At 53.3% G+C, this 14,672-nt stretch overlaps 5 protein-coding genes across 5 annotated transcripts; all 5 read left to right on the top strand.

The window, feature by feature from the left end:
- Positions 1-709: 709 nt before the first annotated feature.
- Positions 710-1,249, top strand: JKF63_02540 (uncharacterized protein; the record flags this gene model as incomplete). Its single annotated transcript, XM_067898565.1, has 1 exon — positions 710-1,249. One exon carries the CDS (start codon positions 710-712, stop codon positions 1,247-1,249), a length of 540 nt encoding a protein of 179 aa, XP_067754722.1.
- An 816-nt stretch (positions 1,250-2,065) lies between these two features.
- On the top strand, positions 2,066-3,568 carry JKF63_02539 (uncharacterized protein; the record flags this gene model as incomplete). The annotated part of the gene is made up of 1 exon (XM_067898564.1): positions 2,066-3,568. One exon carries the CDS (start codon positions 2,066-2,068, stop codon positions 3,566-3,568), a length of 1,503 nt encoding a protein of 500 aa, XP_067754721.1.
- A 1,242-nt stretch (positions 3,569-4,810) lies between these two features.
- Positions 4,811-6,499, top strand: JKF63_02538 (uncharacterized protein; the record flags this gene model as incomplete). The annotated part of the gene is made up of 1 exon (XM_067898563.1): positions 4,811-6,499. The coding sequence occupies one exon, from the start codon at positions 4,811-4,813 to the stop codon at positions 6,497-6,499; it is 1,689 nt and encodes a 562-aa protein (XP_067754720.1).
- A 2,205-nt stretch (positions 6,500-8,704) lies between these two features.
- JKF63_02537 (uncharacterized protein) lies at positions 8,705-11,038 on the top strand (the record flags this gene model as incomplete). Its single annotated transcript, XM_067898562.1, has 1 exon — positions 8,705-11,038. One exon carries the CDS (start codon positions 8,705-8,707, stop codon positions 11,036-11,038), a length of 2,334 nt encoding a protein of 777 aa, XP_067754719.1.
- A 2,284-nt stretch (positions 11,039-13,322) lies between these two features.
- JKF63_02536 (uncharacterized protein) lies at positions 13,323-13,715 on the top strand (the record flags this gene model as incomplete). The annotated part of the gene is made up of 1 exon (XM_067898561.1): positions 13,323-13,715. The coding sequence occupies one exon, from the start codon at positions 13,323-13,325 to the stop codon at positions 13,713-13,715; it is 393 nt and encodes a 130-aa protein (XP_067754718.1).
- Between the last annotated feature and the right edge of the window lie 957 nt (positions 13,716-14,672).

The raw sequence follows: 14,672 nt of genomic DNA, 5'->3' as shown, positions 1-14,672 counted from the left end.
AAGAAGAGCGCAGTGTGTGTGTGTGTGTGTGTGTAGGCGAGGGGGGGGGTGGGAGGGGAGAGAGGAGAGGATTCCATGAACCATGTCTTTTGATCCCTCCCACTCCCCACCCCCTCTTTTTTTTTGTCCATTGTTTTTGAGTTTCGTTTCGGAGATGGCATGCAAGCTGAATTACGTGTAACGCTAATGGTGTGCTCAGCGATAAAAAGGAAAAAAGGAAAAGACGTGCAGCACGCTGCACAGTCGTACGCCGTCGTTCCGTCGATATTATTCGGCCTGACGAAGGGAAATAGTGCTATGGCGACACAGTCTCAAAGCCATCATCTTACCCCCCCCATCTTTGCGCCTGCCGACGAAAGGCAAGGAGAGTAGTGCTTCTCCTATCCGTTCATGCTTCTCAGTGGGCCGATGTGGCGGCACGCGCGGCCCTGACACAGAGTACCTGGTCAAGTGGTCTCTCAGTCTCCCTTCCCATACACTGGCATTTTTTGAACGGCTCGTATTCTCGCCACCCTCATTCACTTTCGTTTTTTTTTGGGGGGGACTTTTTTCTGTTTTCCCACTCCTACTGAACCTTTGCCCTTTTCTGTCTTGCTCTTGAGGGGTGGGTGTCATGCTGTAAAGGCTTGGGGTGCCATCACGCGTGTATCACTCTCTTTCTAGGTTTCGGTGCTCATCTCTGTTTGCATAGAGGTCAAGTGGTGCCGTGATGCTTAACTTGGTGGAGGAAGCAGAGGCGGAGTATGAGCAGATTGGGAGCGGTCGACTCAAGGCACATGTCACCAAGCTTTATACCGGTTACTTTGATTTCCTCACCTCGACGGAGACGAAGACGAAACCGCTTCACATCATTGAGGCACGACGCGAGGAGCAGCGACGCAATCGTGTGGCGGACGGAGAACCGGCCCTCTACGAGTTTATGCGATCCCTCGACATCGATGAGGCGGACATCAAGGAATGCATGGAGACATTGGGACCGTTCCATCCAGAGGCATCGGTGCGCGCCTACTATGGCGACCAGGACGATAAGGTCTTTGGCCTCTTCCGCAATCGCATGACTCGGTACATTGAGGACGCGGAGTGGCTGAAACGCCAAACCTTCCTCGGAAAACAGACGGCCAAAGAGTACGAGCGGCAGCGCTACGTCGATGGAAATGCGCCAGGGGTATCGGACGGCGGGATGTTGATGCCTGCGACATCTCAGAAGGAATCGTTCCTGGCTAAGGCACGCAAGAAACCGACGGTCTAGTGCAAACTGAAGGACTCGCACCAATTGGTGCTGTGCAATACGTCTTGAATGGTCGTTGATAATTTCTTTGATGTAAACAGTATGTTTTTTTTTTTTGTACCGACACGGGTATCACATCAGGTGCTCAGTTGTGTTTTAACTTTGCACCCGTTGATCATCGTGATGGCAATTGTTTGAACTCACCTGCTTGCCCTTTTTTTTTGTATATGTGTGTGCGTGCGCTAAGCGTCGAATCGCTCCTGCTCCTCCCCCCTCTCTCACATACACACACGACACACACCTGCACCTTGCCGCTCCATCCAGAATACACGCGGCTGCGCTGCCTCCAGGTGTGGGGTGTCTATTCGCCCGACCATTACGGGCACACGCAAAAATCTGTATCCACACACACCAAAGCGAGTAGAACCACATGTATGGTCATTGCTTGCACCAATCTCCCTGGACGAGATGGTCCTGTCATGCGAATGTCGCCTCCATCTATTTTTTTTTAATTTTATTTGCAGAGGGGACTACTGAGGTATGATTTCCTGCCAATCGCTGTCGGTTGTGTCGACCTCCCCCCCCTCCCACACACACACATCCGTTGTGTGTTTATTTTGTCTCTTTGGATCTGATGACCAAGGGATACGCATGGCGATCGCTTCCATTGGGCATCAACTCCCCCCCCCCTCCTTCGGTCATCTTTACTCTGTCGGCCCTCTTTACAGAGGATTTCCTCACTCCTCGCCCGTTTCACATCGTCCACTCCACTCCACTTCCCCCTCCCCCCTCTCCCCCACTTCCGCCTGAGTGGCCGAAGCTCCACCGGTGACAGACATGAGACGGTTTCCATCGAGCTCTGTGGTAGGGTCCTCTGCGGGTCGCGTTCTACTGTGCGCTGCCACCGGCTACCACATGCCAGGATGGAAAACCCAGTCTAGCACAAAGGATGCTCGGTCACGTGAACAGCGCGAGATGGACCGTAAGGCACGTCAAATTGAGAAGCTTCCGCGCCCCGAGGCACTGCACGACTTTCAGTATCCGCACGAGAAGACGATTTTATCGGATAGCATGTTCGAGTACCCCGTATATGAGACTGAGCTCGACACACCGCATCTCTTCAACTTGACTCCCCCGCCAGATTTTTTTATTTATTGGAACGCCATGGATTTCGATCGAACGAATTACCCCGCGGTGCCAAAGGATGACCACCGCACGCTGGTGCCATCGCCGCAGTCTTCACGCTGGATTGAGCATCGCACTCGCCTGCTGAAGTATCTGCGGAAGCACGAGATCACACCGCACTTTGTCCCGCATGTCCACGCAAACACGAACCTCTCGGTCGTCTTTCCGGGCCAGTATAATACACGCGCGCGGCTCACTGACGAGAACGGCGACACGATTCCACCGCCGCCGCCGCCGACGGAGTTGACGCCCCGCAACTTTTGGTTCACGGCTCACTGCGGCAACTACATGGAGCTCACAGATGTTCAACAGCCACCGAGCGTGTTTTTTTTTGAGGAGGCGCCTGGTGATGTTCACAGAGAGTCCTCCACCGGCGCTCTGAATTATTACACGTTTGTGATGCTTTCCCCTGACTATCCGTATCGCCTGCCGTTATCGAAGGATCGAGAGAGGCCTAATCGCGGCTTTTTCTTGAATTACATGGTCGCCAATCTGCGCGCCCCGCAGGCGCCTTCCACCGTGAATGGCGCTGTCGTAAACACGGTGGGTTTGCAGAGCCAGGGCGACGTTGTTGTTCCCTACGTCGCCCCACTGCCCACAGAGGATGCAGGCACGACGCGGCATCTGTGCCTTCTCTTCAAGCAAACCGGCCACGTGCCAAACCTGAAGCCGATGTCAGAAGCCGAGGAGCAACAGTACTTTCCCCTGTCTCAGCGCAGCAACTACCGTCTTCATGACAGAGCCAGTGAGTGGATGGAAACAAGGAGACCGTCGAAAGGCCGGGCTGCGTGCTTGGCTGGTCTGCGCACTGTCGAGGAGGCGATCCCAGCGGACCCAAGCGCGGTCACCTTCTTCACCACCAAGTGGGACATCCAAGTTCAGGAGTACTACGAAAAGGTGGGGTTGCCCGAGCCAGCCGCACCAGTCGATGAAGAAATAGAGGCGCTGCTAGAGTTCCACGCGATGCGACCTGAGAGCCTACGCGTGCGTGCACGCCACCGGCCGGATGGATCTGTGAACATGGGTGACGACCCGAACTTCTGGGGTCAGGCACTGCCCACGCGAACCATGGATGGGAGCATGCAACATGGGGCGGGGTGGTCGCGACGTACGGCTATGGGGGCCAACGGTGTACCTGTGGTGTATCCGCACTAAGATGCCTGCCCATCTCGGGAGCACATCTAACAGTGCTCGTTAGGACTTGGGTTGCGGCTCGTTGCTCTGGTGTGGTATGGTAGCAGCAGCCACCGTGTGGCATTGTCAAGAGAGAGACAAGCAAGTGTGATTGTAAGCGGAGAACGGCGGTCCGCCCAGTACGTCGCAATGACAGCGGGGATGGCTTCTTACCTGGTCGCCATCCTATGTACGGGGGCGGGGGACGGCCTGTCTGCCAAAGTGGCAGATAAGCATCTCGCTGATTTTCCATTCTGCTAGCTTGTTTTCTTTTTCCTCGCGGTGTGACGATCTGACATGCTCGGGAGTTCCTTGGTGTCCTTCACTAGCCCAAGATATAATCCCTCCCCCCTCTTTCTCTCTCAAGGGCTAAGGGTAACAACCGGAGTTGACGTTCATGAAGTGTTCCTGGGTGCGTGAAAGCGGATCAGTTGTGCAAAGAGCCCAGCGGCTCTCTACCCCGCTCCACTCTCCCCTCCCCTCCCCCTCCCTGTCTGGTTGTCGACCTGTCGTATCTGAGTGTTGAAGTCAAGACAGCCGCAACATAAACTCAGAGGTTTTACCGAACCCCAAATATCCGTGCGCCTCCTTTTCCTTTTCGCGTTACATGTCAGCCACGGCGGAGAGGAAAGTGTGGTTAGATAGAGCCCCTCACGGCACACCACCACCCACCACCCACGTATGTATATGTGTATTTATATGTATGTATGTATGTAGTGGGCACGTCCTCCCCCTTCCTTCCCTGCCTCCCTCCCTCCTCTCTATAGGGGGGTCTAACACGATGAGAGAAAGAGGCAGAGTGCAACGATGCCATCATTTCTTCAATACTCCAATTAATCTCCTTCGGTTTCTCTCGTGAACATGCTCTTTCTCTTTATCTTTCTCTCTCGCTCCTCGATATCGCTCATTCGCGGGCTCCTGCGATTCTCTGTCGCCTGGTTTACACGCACTCATCTTTTTGTCTGATGACGGGGGTGGGGATGTGGGATGATGAGGGGAGTTGTGCCTGCACACACTCGCACACATTGTTTTCACGCGCCGTTGGGGCATTGACCTTCTCCAAAGTCTATTTTTTTTGGCATACGGCTTCAAAAGGCAAGCCAGCACGCATCTATTTCTTTGCCTCACTTTATCCACTCCGGCCTCCACCAAGCGGTCAATCGAGGATACTGTGCCCCTTGGCTGCCTCACTTTTTTTTTTCTTCACACGCCCCAATGCTTCAAATGCCCAGCACCGCCGCAGAGGGACGTCCTGGCAGAAAGAGGTCGGGTTCTCGAGGGCACACCTTCACGGGGAAGCCCCTCAGCCTCATGAATGTGTCGTGTCCAACACCACCTAGTCCGTACAAGCCAAGTAAGCATGTTCAAGGTGGTAGCCATGGCGCCTCCGTCACCGCGGCGTTTGTGCGCGGTCGACAGAACATGCGCGTGGCAGCCAGAGCCGTTTCCACCGCCGCAGCATCCATCTCGAACTTGGACCATGCCACCAAATCCCCCCAGGTAGGCTGCATTTCTCCAACACGCGCGCTGGACGTTGCTATTTCACAACACCGAGATGCCTCAGAGTCCACTGGCGGCGACGAGATTTTTTTTGAGCTGTTATTCCACGAGGCACGGCGTCAATTTTATGTCTCCGCAGAGGAAACCATGCGTAACGACCTGATTGCCGGCGAGGAGGTTGCTTTCTCGAAAATGATTATACAAGAGCTGCAAGGGCGCGCCAAGCTGATCTCTGGGGACGAGAACGCAGTGCTGGTGATCAAGGCTGCAGAGGACCGGGCGAAAAAGCGGCAGGCCATGATGGAGAGAATCGAAAAGGAAGTGTCCCTGCGGCTGAAAATGCAGCGCGGTTCGGAGCTTCTTGCCATTCAATTCGAAGCGCTGCTTCCGGTCCACAAAGCTGGCCGCGAGTGTATCATTCGTGAGGAATCTGCCGACTTGCAGGAGATATTTCGCTGGCACAAGGAAAATCGCCCACTGCGGGGAGGCAAATCTCTCAAAATACCGAAAGAGGACTATCGGCTCACGTACGCTGGGCAGCAAGCAATTCGAAGGAGCTCCTCACGGAGCCGATCGGCGCGCTGGAAGCGTTCAAACCGCTCGTCTGTGCGCACCTCTCGTGTTTACCTGGCTGAGCTGGAACTGAAGAGGAAATCGATTCGCTCTCCTGTCACTGTGCTCGCCCCGCTGGTGACTACCGCGGCGAAGGATGAGGCAGCGCCAGTGACGCTGCTGGACGGTACGCTTCTGTTAGAGCACGAATTGGCCTTTCAGGAGGAGGGAAAGGTGCGCCTGCAAAAAGAGAAGAATCTACGCTACGCAGACGTGCGCCGAATGGGCCAGCTCCAGAGCCTCGAGAAGGAAAGGGCAGATGCGCGCCAGTACATTCTGGCAGAACAGGCGATGTATTGGATGCAAATCACACGCCTCGCGATGGAGGGCTTGTACGCCGCGAAGGAGGCGAAACGGGAGCGGGAGAAGCGCGAGGCTCTCGAGGGTGTCGCCACGGCGCAGCGTGAAACGCAAAAACACGCACTCAAGGAGCGGGTGTTACTTGAACGCGAGCTGTCAGCGGCTAAGCCTGTCCACGGCGATAGTGGCGAATCGCAGGCGAAGCAGGGCATTGTGAACGAGAGCACGAAAGAGGACGTCGAGCTCCCGATCGATGAGGCAGGAGCTCCTGCCTCCACCGTACCCGACACCCTGTCCCCAACAAGCGACTCACCGGTGCGCTCAAAGGGCTCGGAGCAGCAGGGCGTCGAAACCACGGCGCTAAATAGTGATGTCACCGCTGACGATTTGGCGCATCTGCGTCACATCACAGATGCGATCACGGACCAGAACAAATGTAAGCAGCTCACCGCCTTGACAAGCGATGAGCCGAACGAGACGGATGAGGGTGACTCTCGGTGAAGGGTTGACCCTTGTAGGTAGCGGCGAGGAAACGGCCATCGTGTTTAGTTTTTCTTTGGGGGTGGGGGGTGGGGAGCGAGAAGGGGGGGACGTGTGCTTGGAGATGGACTTGGAGCTCTGCCTGACGGACGTGAAAGCGGATATCACATATCAACTGTACGCCAACACGCACACGTAATTCAGACCACCACCTCCCCCTCCATTTTCCCGCCCTTTCGGAAGTTGTCGAGTGCCATGACACACAGCCCCCCCCCCCCCGTTTTAATACGATTACAGTGGATGTTTTTTTTTCTCGAGAGAGGTTGCTCTGTGAGCGTGTGTGTAGGCGTCTCACGAGAAGAAGATTAGGTAACAACAAACTTTTTCGATAGCGTGGGTCAAGATGTATTTTAGTTTTTCCCCTTCTCCTTTTTAGGCTCCCATGCCTCCCCTGTATCTCCCTACAATTGGCTGTTCACCACCTCCATTTTTTTCTTCCTTCCCCGCACTGTGGACGATATACGGGCTACTGCCAAGATGGACATCCACACCGTCTCAGTTGTCTCTATCCTTCTTTCCTTCCCTTCCTGCCCCTCGATAATGCCATATGTACAGTAGAACGTGAACTGATCGAAGGGGTCAGGCAGGTGCGGCTCCCCGTTTACGGGTGTTCGTCATGCTCCTACTGATTGCACTGCCCTGCTATGACGGTCTTTTGCATGGTGTCGTCGTTCTGAGATACCCTTGCAGATTTTCACGCATTGCCTTCTTTCGCTGTCTGTTTTTTTTTGTTTTTTTGAAACGTCTTCTTTTTGTGTGTGATTCCCGAACGACTGATGAGTGAATGGCCCTGCATAGGCTCAACTCTTGTACCGAGATTGTGTTTCTGTATGTGTGTGCCCCCTTTGATTTTAGTGTTGAGGACTATAGGCATGCACCCGCCCCGTCCCTTTCCCACGACTCCCCCGATATTCTGCTGCCCACGTTTTTTTACCCCCTTACCGTGTCACCTCGCGTACATGTGCTCCCGTTCTTTCTCGCGGCACATGGAAGGCATACATATTTTACATCTGTGAAATGCACATTTGTGTATGGATGTCTAGTTGTCGCGTGCTGACTGTCCTAGTCGCTGCTTTTCCTGAATACGGGGATTCCTGATAACGAAGCGGAACGGAGGGGAGGGGGGGGCGTTGCGTGCGCCCGTGGGTGTAAGTGTCTGTGTGTGTGTGTGTGCTTGTGTAGTCTGTGTAGTCCGTTTATTTTTTGAAATGCATAAAACATTTTGTTTTTCTGGAAAGGGGGTGGCCGGTAGCGGTGGGAGAGAGGGGGAGAGAGGCCTCTCTCCCTGCCCCCCCCTCCCCGTTCTGCTTTGGAGACCAACTATTGATGTGAAGCGCTGATGAGAGTGGTGCGAATGCTTCAACCACATGTATAAAGAAATGACGAACAGAATGAGTGTGGGTGACTGGTGGTGGTGGTGGTGGTGGAGAGAGGTACTCACTCTCACTAGTTTCTGGAGACAAACAAAGCAGGCAGTCATGACTCAAGAAGGAGCGTCTATGGACGCAAACAGCGGTAAGGGGAAGTCGTTACAGAGGGAGCGGGATTTTTGCCTTTGTTGTTGTTGTTCAAATAGCGGACAGAGAGAGTAGCAGGATGGATCACGCACGCCCACGACAAGTTGCACTCCTTTAGGGAAAAGGATTCCAAGGCGACACGTTTTGGGGGTGCTGCTATCGATAAATGAAGCGGAAAGGAAAGGCGGCGTGCGTGTGTGTGTGTGGGGGGGGGGGTTATGTCAGAGGAACTCGAGGCTGCGGGGAGGAGGCGGTGGTGGTGGTTGGCGACATGTCGAGAGGACTCCACCTCCCCTACACCAGCCAGTGCCTATCCTTTTCCACAAGGATGTGTGATCACGGATGAGGTTCTCTTTCCGGGAGTGATCGCTTGCCCCCGAATCCGGTTCACTCAAGAGGGCTGCTTCCTCTGTGGTTCTCAAAGCATCCTCTTCGCTACTCCTGTACGGTTCCGGGGGAGGTGTATCACCGTTGACATTCACCCAGAGCGCACACTTACCCTATTCAAAAGCAAAAAAAAACGCATCGACGCCCCGCACACGCAAAACCGCGCCTTCTGCTGCTGTCTCCTGCATTCAGCTATCAATTACCTCCTCCTCCTCCCCTCTCTAATTTACCGAAAAAAGACGCGCACACGCACGTTCTCACTATGCCTGGTTTGAAGTTAGATTTCCTCAAGAACCCCGCGCAGCGCGTCGCAACGGGGAAGTCACTGCCACTTAAGCAGGTAGAGGCAATGGTGTTGTACGGCAAGCCGGCACAGCGCGCGAAAGTGGTACAGAAGCTACTTCCTGCCGTCTACGGACTCTCGCTCAACAAGACGACGCATCACATCCTCCTCACATTGCTGGACCACTGCGACAACTTGGATCGAGTAAAGATGCTCTACCATGTACGTAGGAAGCTGCTCGATTTGGCGCAGTCGTCGGTGGGCAATGTGGTACTCCAGCGTATGCTGGAAAAAGTTCCGGTTCGCCAGAAGAAGGACATTGCCGAGGCCTTCGTGCTGAACGTGGATGAAGACGAGTTTAAGCGCCTCTGCGAACACCCCTTTGGTAACCATGTGGCGCAGAAGTTGATGGAGGTACCAGAGTGCGCTGAGATGGTGCTTCCGCGCTTTCTGCCACACCTAAGAAGCCTAAGCCTGCATCCGTATGGCATGCGCGTGGTGGCAAAATACGTCGAATCAGTCGCTGATGGGTGCAACAAAACGGTTGAGGCGCTCTTCCCATCTTACGTGGATGCAGACCCCTCAGGGGATGAGACTGAGGTGGCTGCCTCGGATGCCATGGACAAAGCCGTCCTGGATCTTTTCCGCACCGCCGAGGAGTCGCTCGTGCTCACAGCGCTGCTGCGTCACATTCGCACACCGGTGGAAGTGAAGGATGCTATTGCTGCACACCTGAGCGAGTACGCAGCGGACTACTTGTTGCCTGGTATGGCACCCCAGGAAAGTGCCACGAAGGAGTGTCTTGACGAGGAGTATGGGCTGCCTGACTTTGGCACCGGCTCGAGCTACAAGAAACCTGCGGTGGCTTCTGATATGCCTACTAACGTCCACCTGTACTGCGCGATGCTGGAGCACGGTGACAATGTACAGCGCGCGGATATCTGGGCTGCACTTTCAACCAACGCTGAAATCCTTCATGCCATCACGCACAGGAAAGGGGCAGTGCTCATCGGCGTGGCAGCTGTGCGCTTCGTTGAGGCTGCACGTCAGAAACTCTTTGATGCCCTGCTGTCGTCGACGTCTGCTGCTGTGCAGTCGAATAGAAAAGACAGCTGCCCTACCACGGCTAGTGTTCCTGACCCCTTGATTGCCTCGACGCCCAAGAAGAAGGGCTCCAAGAAAAAAACATCCACGAAAGATAATGCGGTGCCGTCATCCAGTAGCACAGATGTTACCAAGAGTTCTATTGTGGACGTCGCTACAGATCCGGTGCGGTCGGTGCTTCTGCGTGCCTTCATTGAGGTCGCGCGCAACACCGTGACCAAGACAGATGCACAGCTTCTGATTGACCAGGCTTTCACGCTCTCACAGAACTCCGTAAGTTCGCCTGTCCTGCAGAAATTGGTGGAGACGGACCTCTCCGGCCAGTTTGCCGACGCCATTGTCACGGTGCTCCTCAAGTCCGCGGAGTTTGCGAGCCTCGTGACGCATCCTGCGGCATCGTTTCTTCTGCAATCTATCCTTCAGTTTGCACCGGAGGAGGTGCGGGCGCCCCTGGTGGAAGCGCTCTCGAGTTATTACGCATCAAATTTGCACGAGGCCCTCTCTTACGCACAGGGCTCGCGTGTCATGCAGAAGCTGCTTGCCTACGCCCCGGACGCTACTGTGGTGCGGACGGTGAATCAGCTCATTGACGAGGCTGCCAAGGAGGAGGAGATGGCGGAGGAAAAGTCTGCTAGCGGCGGCGGCGACCAGATTGCAAGTGAAAAGGATGCGGCAGATACGGATGAGAAGGCGGAGGCTCAGCCACTAAGCCGAAAGGAGCAACGGGAAGTGAACAAGGCTAAGCACTACAAGGTTCTGTCTCATGCGCTTGTCTCTTACGCTTTGCACTCGCACGCTTGCTACGTGGTGCAGGCTCTTCTGCGGGAGGTGCGCACACGTCAACTAGAACGCGAGCGCCGACTTCTAATGAACGAGCTGAAGCCACACGTCTTTGAACTGGCTGTCTCGCCGTGGGCGGGTGGGGTTGTGCTGGATACGATGATGACTGTAGGCAGCGCGCAGCTTTCGGAAGCCATGAAAAGCGTCGCTTTTATGCGTGCCGAGGAGTGGCTGTCCGACGTTTCTGAGGAGAAGAAGCGCCGTGGCAACGGCGTTGACCCGACACTTCGCAACATCCTGAAGCGCCAGCGTGAGGAGATTGACAAGGGTGTGGTGTCGAAGAAAGATGTTCAGGAGTCGAGCAGCACCGAGGCGAAGGGCACTCCCGCTCACAAGAAGAAGAAGCTCTTCCGATCGATGAAGAAGTAGATGGGGGGCCTCTGCGCCAGGAAATGTCGCTTATTGGGGGTGTTCAGTCCCAGTGTGAGTACGTCATCGTGCCGTTTCGTGCTTGTTGTGGGGCAGCACTTCCTCTTTTTGTCCGCAGGGGTGAGTGGCATTCAAGTGGTGTTCGCAGCGAAGATTGTAGAGCGAGACGGGGGTTAGGAAGGATGACCAGAGAGAGAGAGACAACAACGGAAAGGATAAAGGGATTGTGTGGGAAAGAGGGGGTGGTTGTGGTGGAGAGGGGTTGATCGCGTCGCGTCGCGTCGCTCCTGCTGCTCCTCTTGAATTTTCATAGCCTCCCTCCCTTTCCCGTTTCTTTTCACCGTCTCGTCGGGCAGAGCCGATTTGGTTTTTCTTCTTTTGCGCTATCCGAGTTTTTTCCTCCGCCTCCCTTCTAACTGTGTGTGCGTGTGGTCAACTCATAGCGGACGTGAGGGTTGCGCGAAGGGCACCTTCATTGTGTACCCCCCCCACCCCTCTGGATCTAAACAGCTACGCATATGGTCGCAGTTGCGCCTATCATCTTTTTGTATCTATATTCTCCGTCGTGCGGCTGTGTATGTTTGTGTGTGTGTGTGTGTGTGTGTGTGCAAGTTGGTCGTGTTTCTTCTGTTTCTTTCGCACCACTCCCCCCTTTTCCTTCGTTGTTTGATTCCCCTTTTTTGTTTTTGCTTCGACTTGTTTAGCATATAAAAGTGAATATAAAAGTTGTTGTCGCTGATGATTTTTTTTTTTGGAGGGAAGACACAACGATACAACTGAAGCGTATAACATTGTAAAGGCTAAAAACACACGACACAGTTTGATTCGTAAGCAAAAAAGAAGGACAAACCACTACTCGATTATGAGGCTGGTATGCATTCACCACGATGTCTCTCATCTCTTTGGTGGTGCTCCACTTTGGCTGACTGTGTGTTGAACATTCTTGCAGAGATGGGGGGGGGGCGGTTACTGCCGGCTTGAGGTCAGCTCTATTTTTCGGCTCGACAAGCTCGCATGGTAGCCGCTCACAGGGGTGTCCCCCGCTTGCATTTCGTGGGAGGAGTTCTCGAGCCTTGCTTCTCTTTTTACCTCGTGTGTGTGTGTGTGTTGCATCCCTCCGAGGTTCACGATAACGCAAAAAGGACAAGAGAGAGGGGGTGGGGGTGTGGGGCTCAAATCGTGATGAGCACACTTTCCTGTGTACCAACATTCAGGCAACACCACATCCACTTCTTGGTAGCTTTTATCTCTTTTCCTTTTTATTTCGGGAATAACGGCCATGTCTCGACTGTTCACAGCATTATCCTCTCCCTTTTTTTCTGTCTCTCTCTCTCTCTCTCTCTTTCTCTCTCGACATTCTTGTGACGCTTCTCTTCGCACGTTTCCTTTGGATCCCGTGATACGTACACGCTCTTCGTGGCACCCCACGACGCTTCACATCCCGATTCGCATACCAACATCTCCGCCGGCACTGCTCATCACGACCTCCCTGTCATCTCTTTTTTTTTCTGTGGTGTGCACAACTTTTGTTTGTCATGCAAACAAATTACACTCATACATACATATGTGTGTGTACAACACCTGCTCTTCCATTTATCCTCCCCCACCCCAATACACACACACACACACATACACACACACACACACGCCGACACGTATAGTTTACGTTGCCCCTTCTTCCCATTTGTCTGTTGCTTTTGGCTCGATTTGTCGCCTCGTGTACGCCTTGGAAAGACTTCCCCTCTCTTTCTCAAAGAAAAAATAGAAAAAAAAGCAACATACATTCTTCTCTCTACTGTTTGTTTCTCTTGTGGGTGCCCGTTCAGTGGTTTTGTGTTTTTTGTTTTGTTCATTTTTTTTTATATTAGTACTCCCCTTTGTCGTCTGTCCCTTTTTTTTCCTCCCTTTCATCCTCCCTCGCAAAAAAAAAAAAACAACAAGAAATACACACGTCGTCACATCACATCACATTTTTCCCCTTCTTGTGTGGCCAATCACATCATTTGTAGTTTTTGTCACCCGGAAGAGTTGCGGCTGAAGTGTTGGATTTGCACCGCCACTTCTGCCTTTTTGTTTTTTTTCTCGTTTTCTTGCTTTCATCTGTGGAGGCGACTAAAGCACAAGTCTTCTTTCTTTCCTTCTAAACCGCCCTCGAGATTTTTCTCCCCTCCCCCCTCTCTCTCCCCCACTTGTGTAGGATATCTCCTGTCGCCGCATCCCTTTTCGTGATCTCGCGTCTGCTTTTAGCCTCGCACTACTGCACGACATTCCGTACAAAGAAAAAATGCAGATGAACGCGTACGCTGCTGGATTTAACCCTCATAGCCACGGCTTCGCGCCGATGGCGCCGCCGCCGCCGATGCACATGCCTCCTGGATGGGAGATGGCGTACACTCCTAATGGCGAGATCTACTACATTGACCACAACACCCGTACTACTCACTGGCAACTGCCTGTAGAGTACAGCATGCAGCAACCAATGGTCGCCTACCGTGGTTCGCAGCGCCAGCGCCGGGGTATTGACCGCAGCAAGGTCAAGACAAAAATGTGCATGAATATTGAGAACGGCGGCACGTGCTCATATGGTGCCAACTGCGCCTTTGCCCACTCCTCGGAGGAGCTCTCAACGCATCCTCACTTTAATCTGGCCACCGACGCACAAAATGGCGCGAAGTAGGTGAGAGTCCCGGCGAGTATCCCCCCCCCCCCTCCCTCCTCCTCAGAGAAAACAAAAACGATCATTGCATCATTTCCCGCTGCTTTTCTTGTGTATCACAGGCAATCTGATGATGAAAAGCGTACGCAGCGTTGGCAGAACACAGGACACCAGCCAAGACGAGAGATGACCTGAACGTCTGGAGAGGGACGCGTCAGTACGAGAGGGCATAGAGGAAAAATAAGGGGGAACCATAAGGACATAAGCAAACTCAAACACAACAAAGGGAACAAGGGGGGAAGGGAGGGGGGAAGGGAGGGAGGGAGGGAGCCGATGAGATGTGCGATCCGTGAAGATGGGAGAAGTTTTGTACAGAAGAAAAGGGGAAACGAAGAGTACATGTTGTGCACACATTGTCTTCCCGCCACTCTGCTTCTCCGTTTTTTCTTCATCTGCTCTGGTGTTGGATATATATATATATATATATATTAGCTCTCCCTCTCAAAAACGGCATCCTCTGTGTATCTCTTCGCCTAATGCCTAATTCCCTCTCCCCCCTTTTTCGTTCCCTCTGTTTTTCTAGTTACTTGATGTTATATCCTCGCTTTATCCTTATTCTGAGATTCTGCTCACTAGTCTCCAGCTCTTTTCTTTCTCTCTCTGTGTGTGTGTGTGTGTGCGTATAGCTGTCGGTGTTACACGGTAGAGAGAAAGATTAAACCACAGCCCCCACACACTTGGAAGCTCCGACTGCGCAAGTGCAAATCAGCGCTCTGTTGCTACGGGGGCCACTCTTTTTTAACGATTTAAATCATCTTATGAGTATTTCCAAGGTGTGGAGTGGGTGGGGTGGGGATAGCAAGAATTGGGAAGGGATGGAGATCACGGTTGGATACGGGCTCCAGTTTTTCCCCCTCCTTTGGTTCCTCTCAATGTTCTTTTTTTTTTTAATGTCTTTCTGGTTTTGGTTTTGTTTCC

The sequence above is a fragment of the Porcisia hertigi genome, chromosome 32 (genome assembly GCF_017918235.1).
Source record: "Porcisia hertigi strain C119 chromosome 32, whole genome shotgun sequence".
In the NCBI taxonomy this organism is placed as follows: Eukaryota; Euglenozoa; class Kinetoplastea; order Trypanosomatida; family Trypanosomatidae; genus Porcisia; species Porcisia hertigi.
Note: the sequence above shows the minus strand (reverse complement) of the source record. Positions and strands in the feature narration are given on the sequence as shown.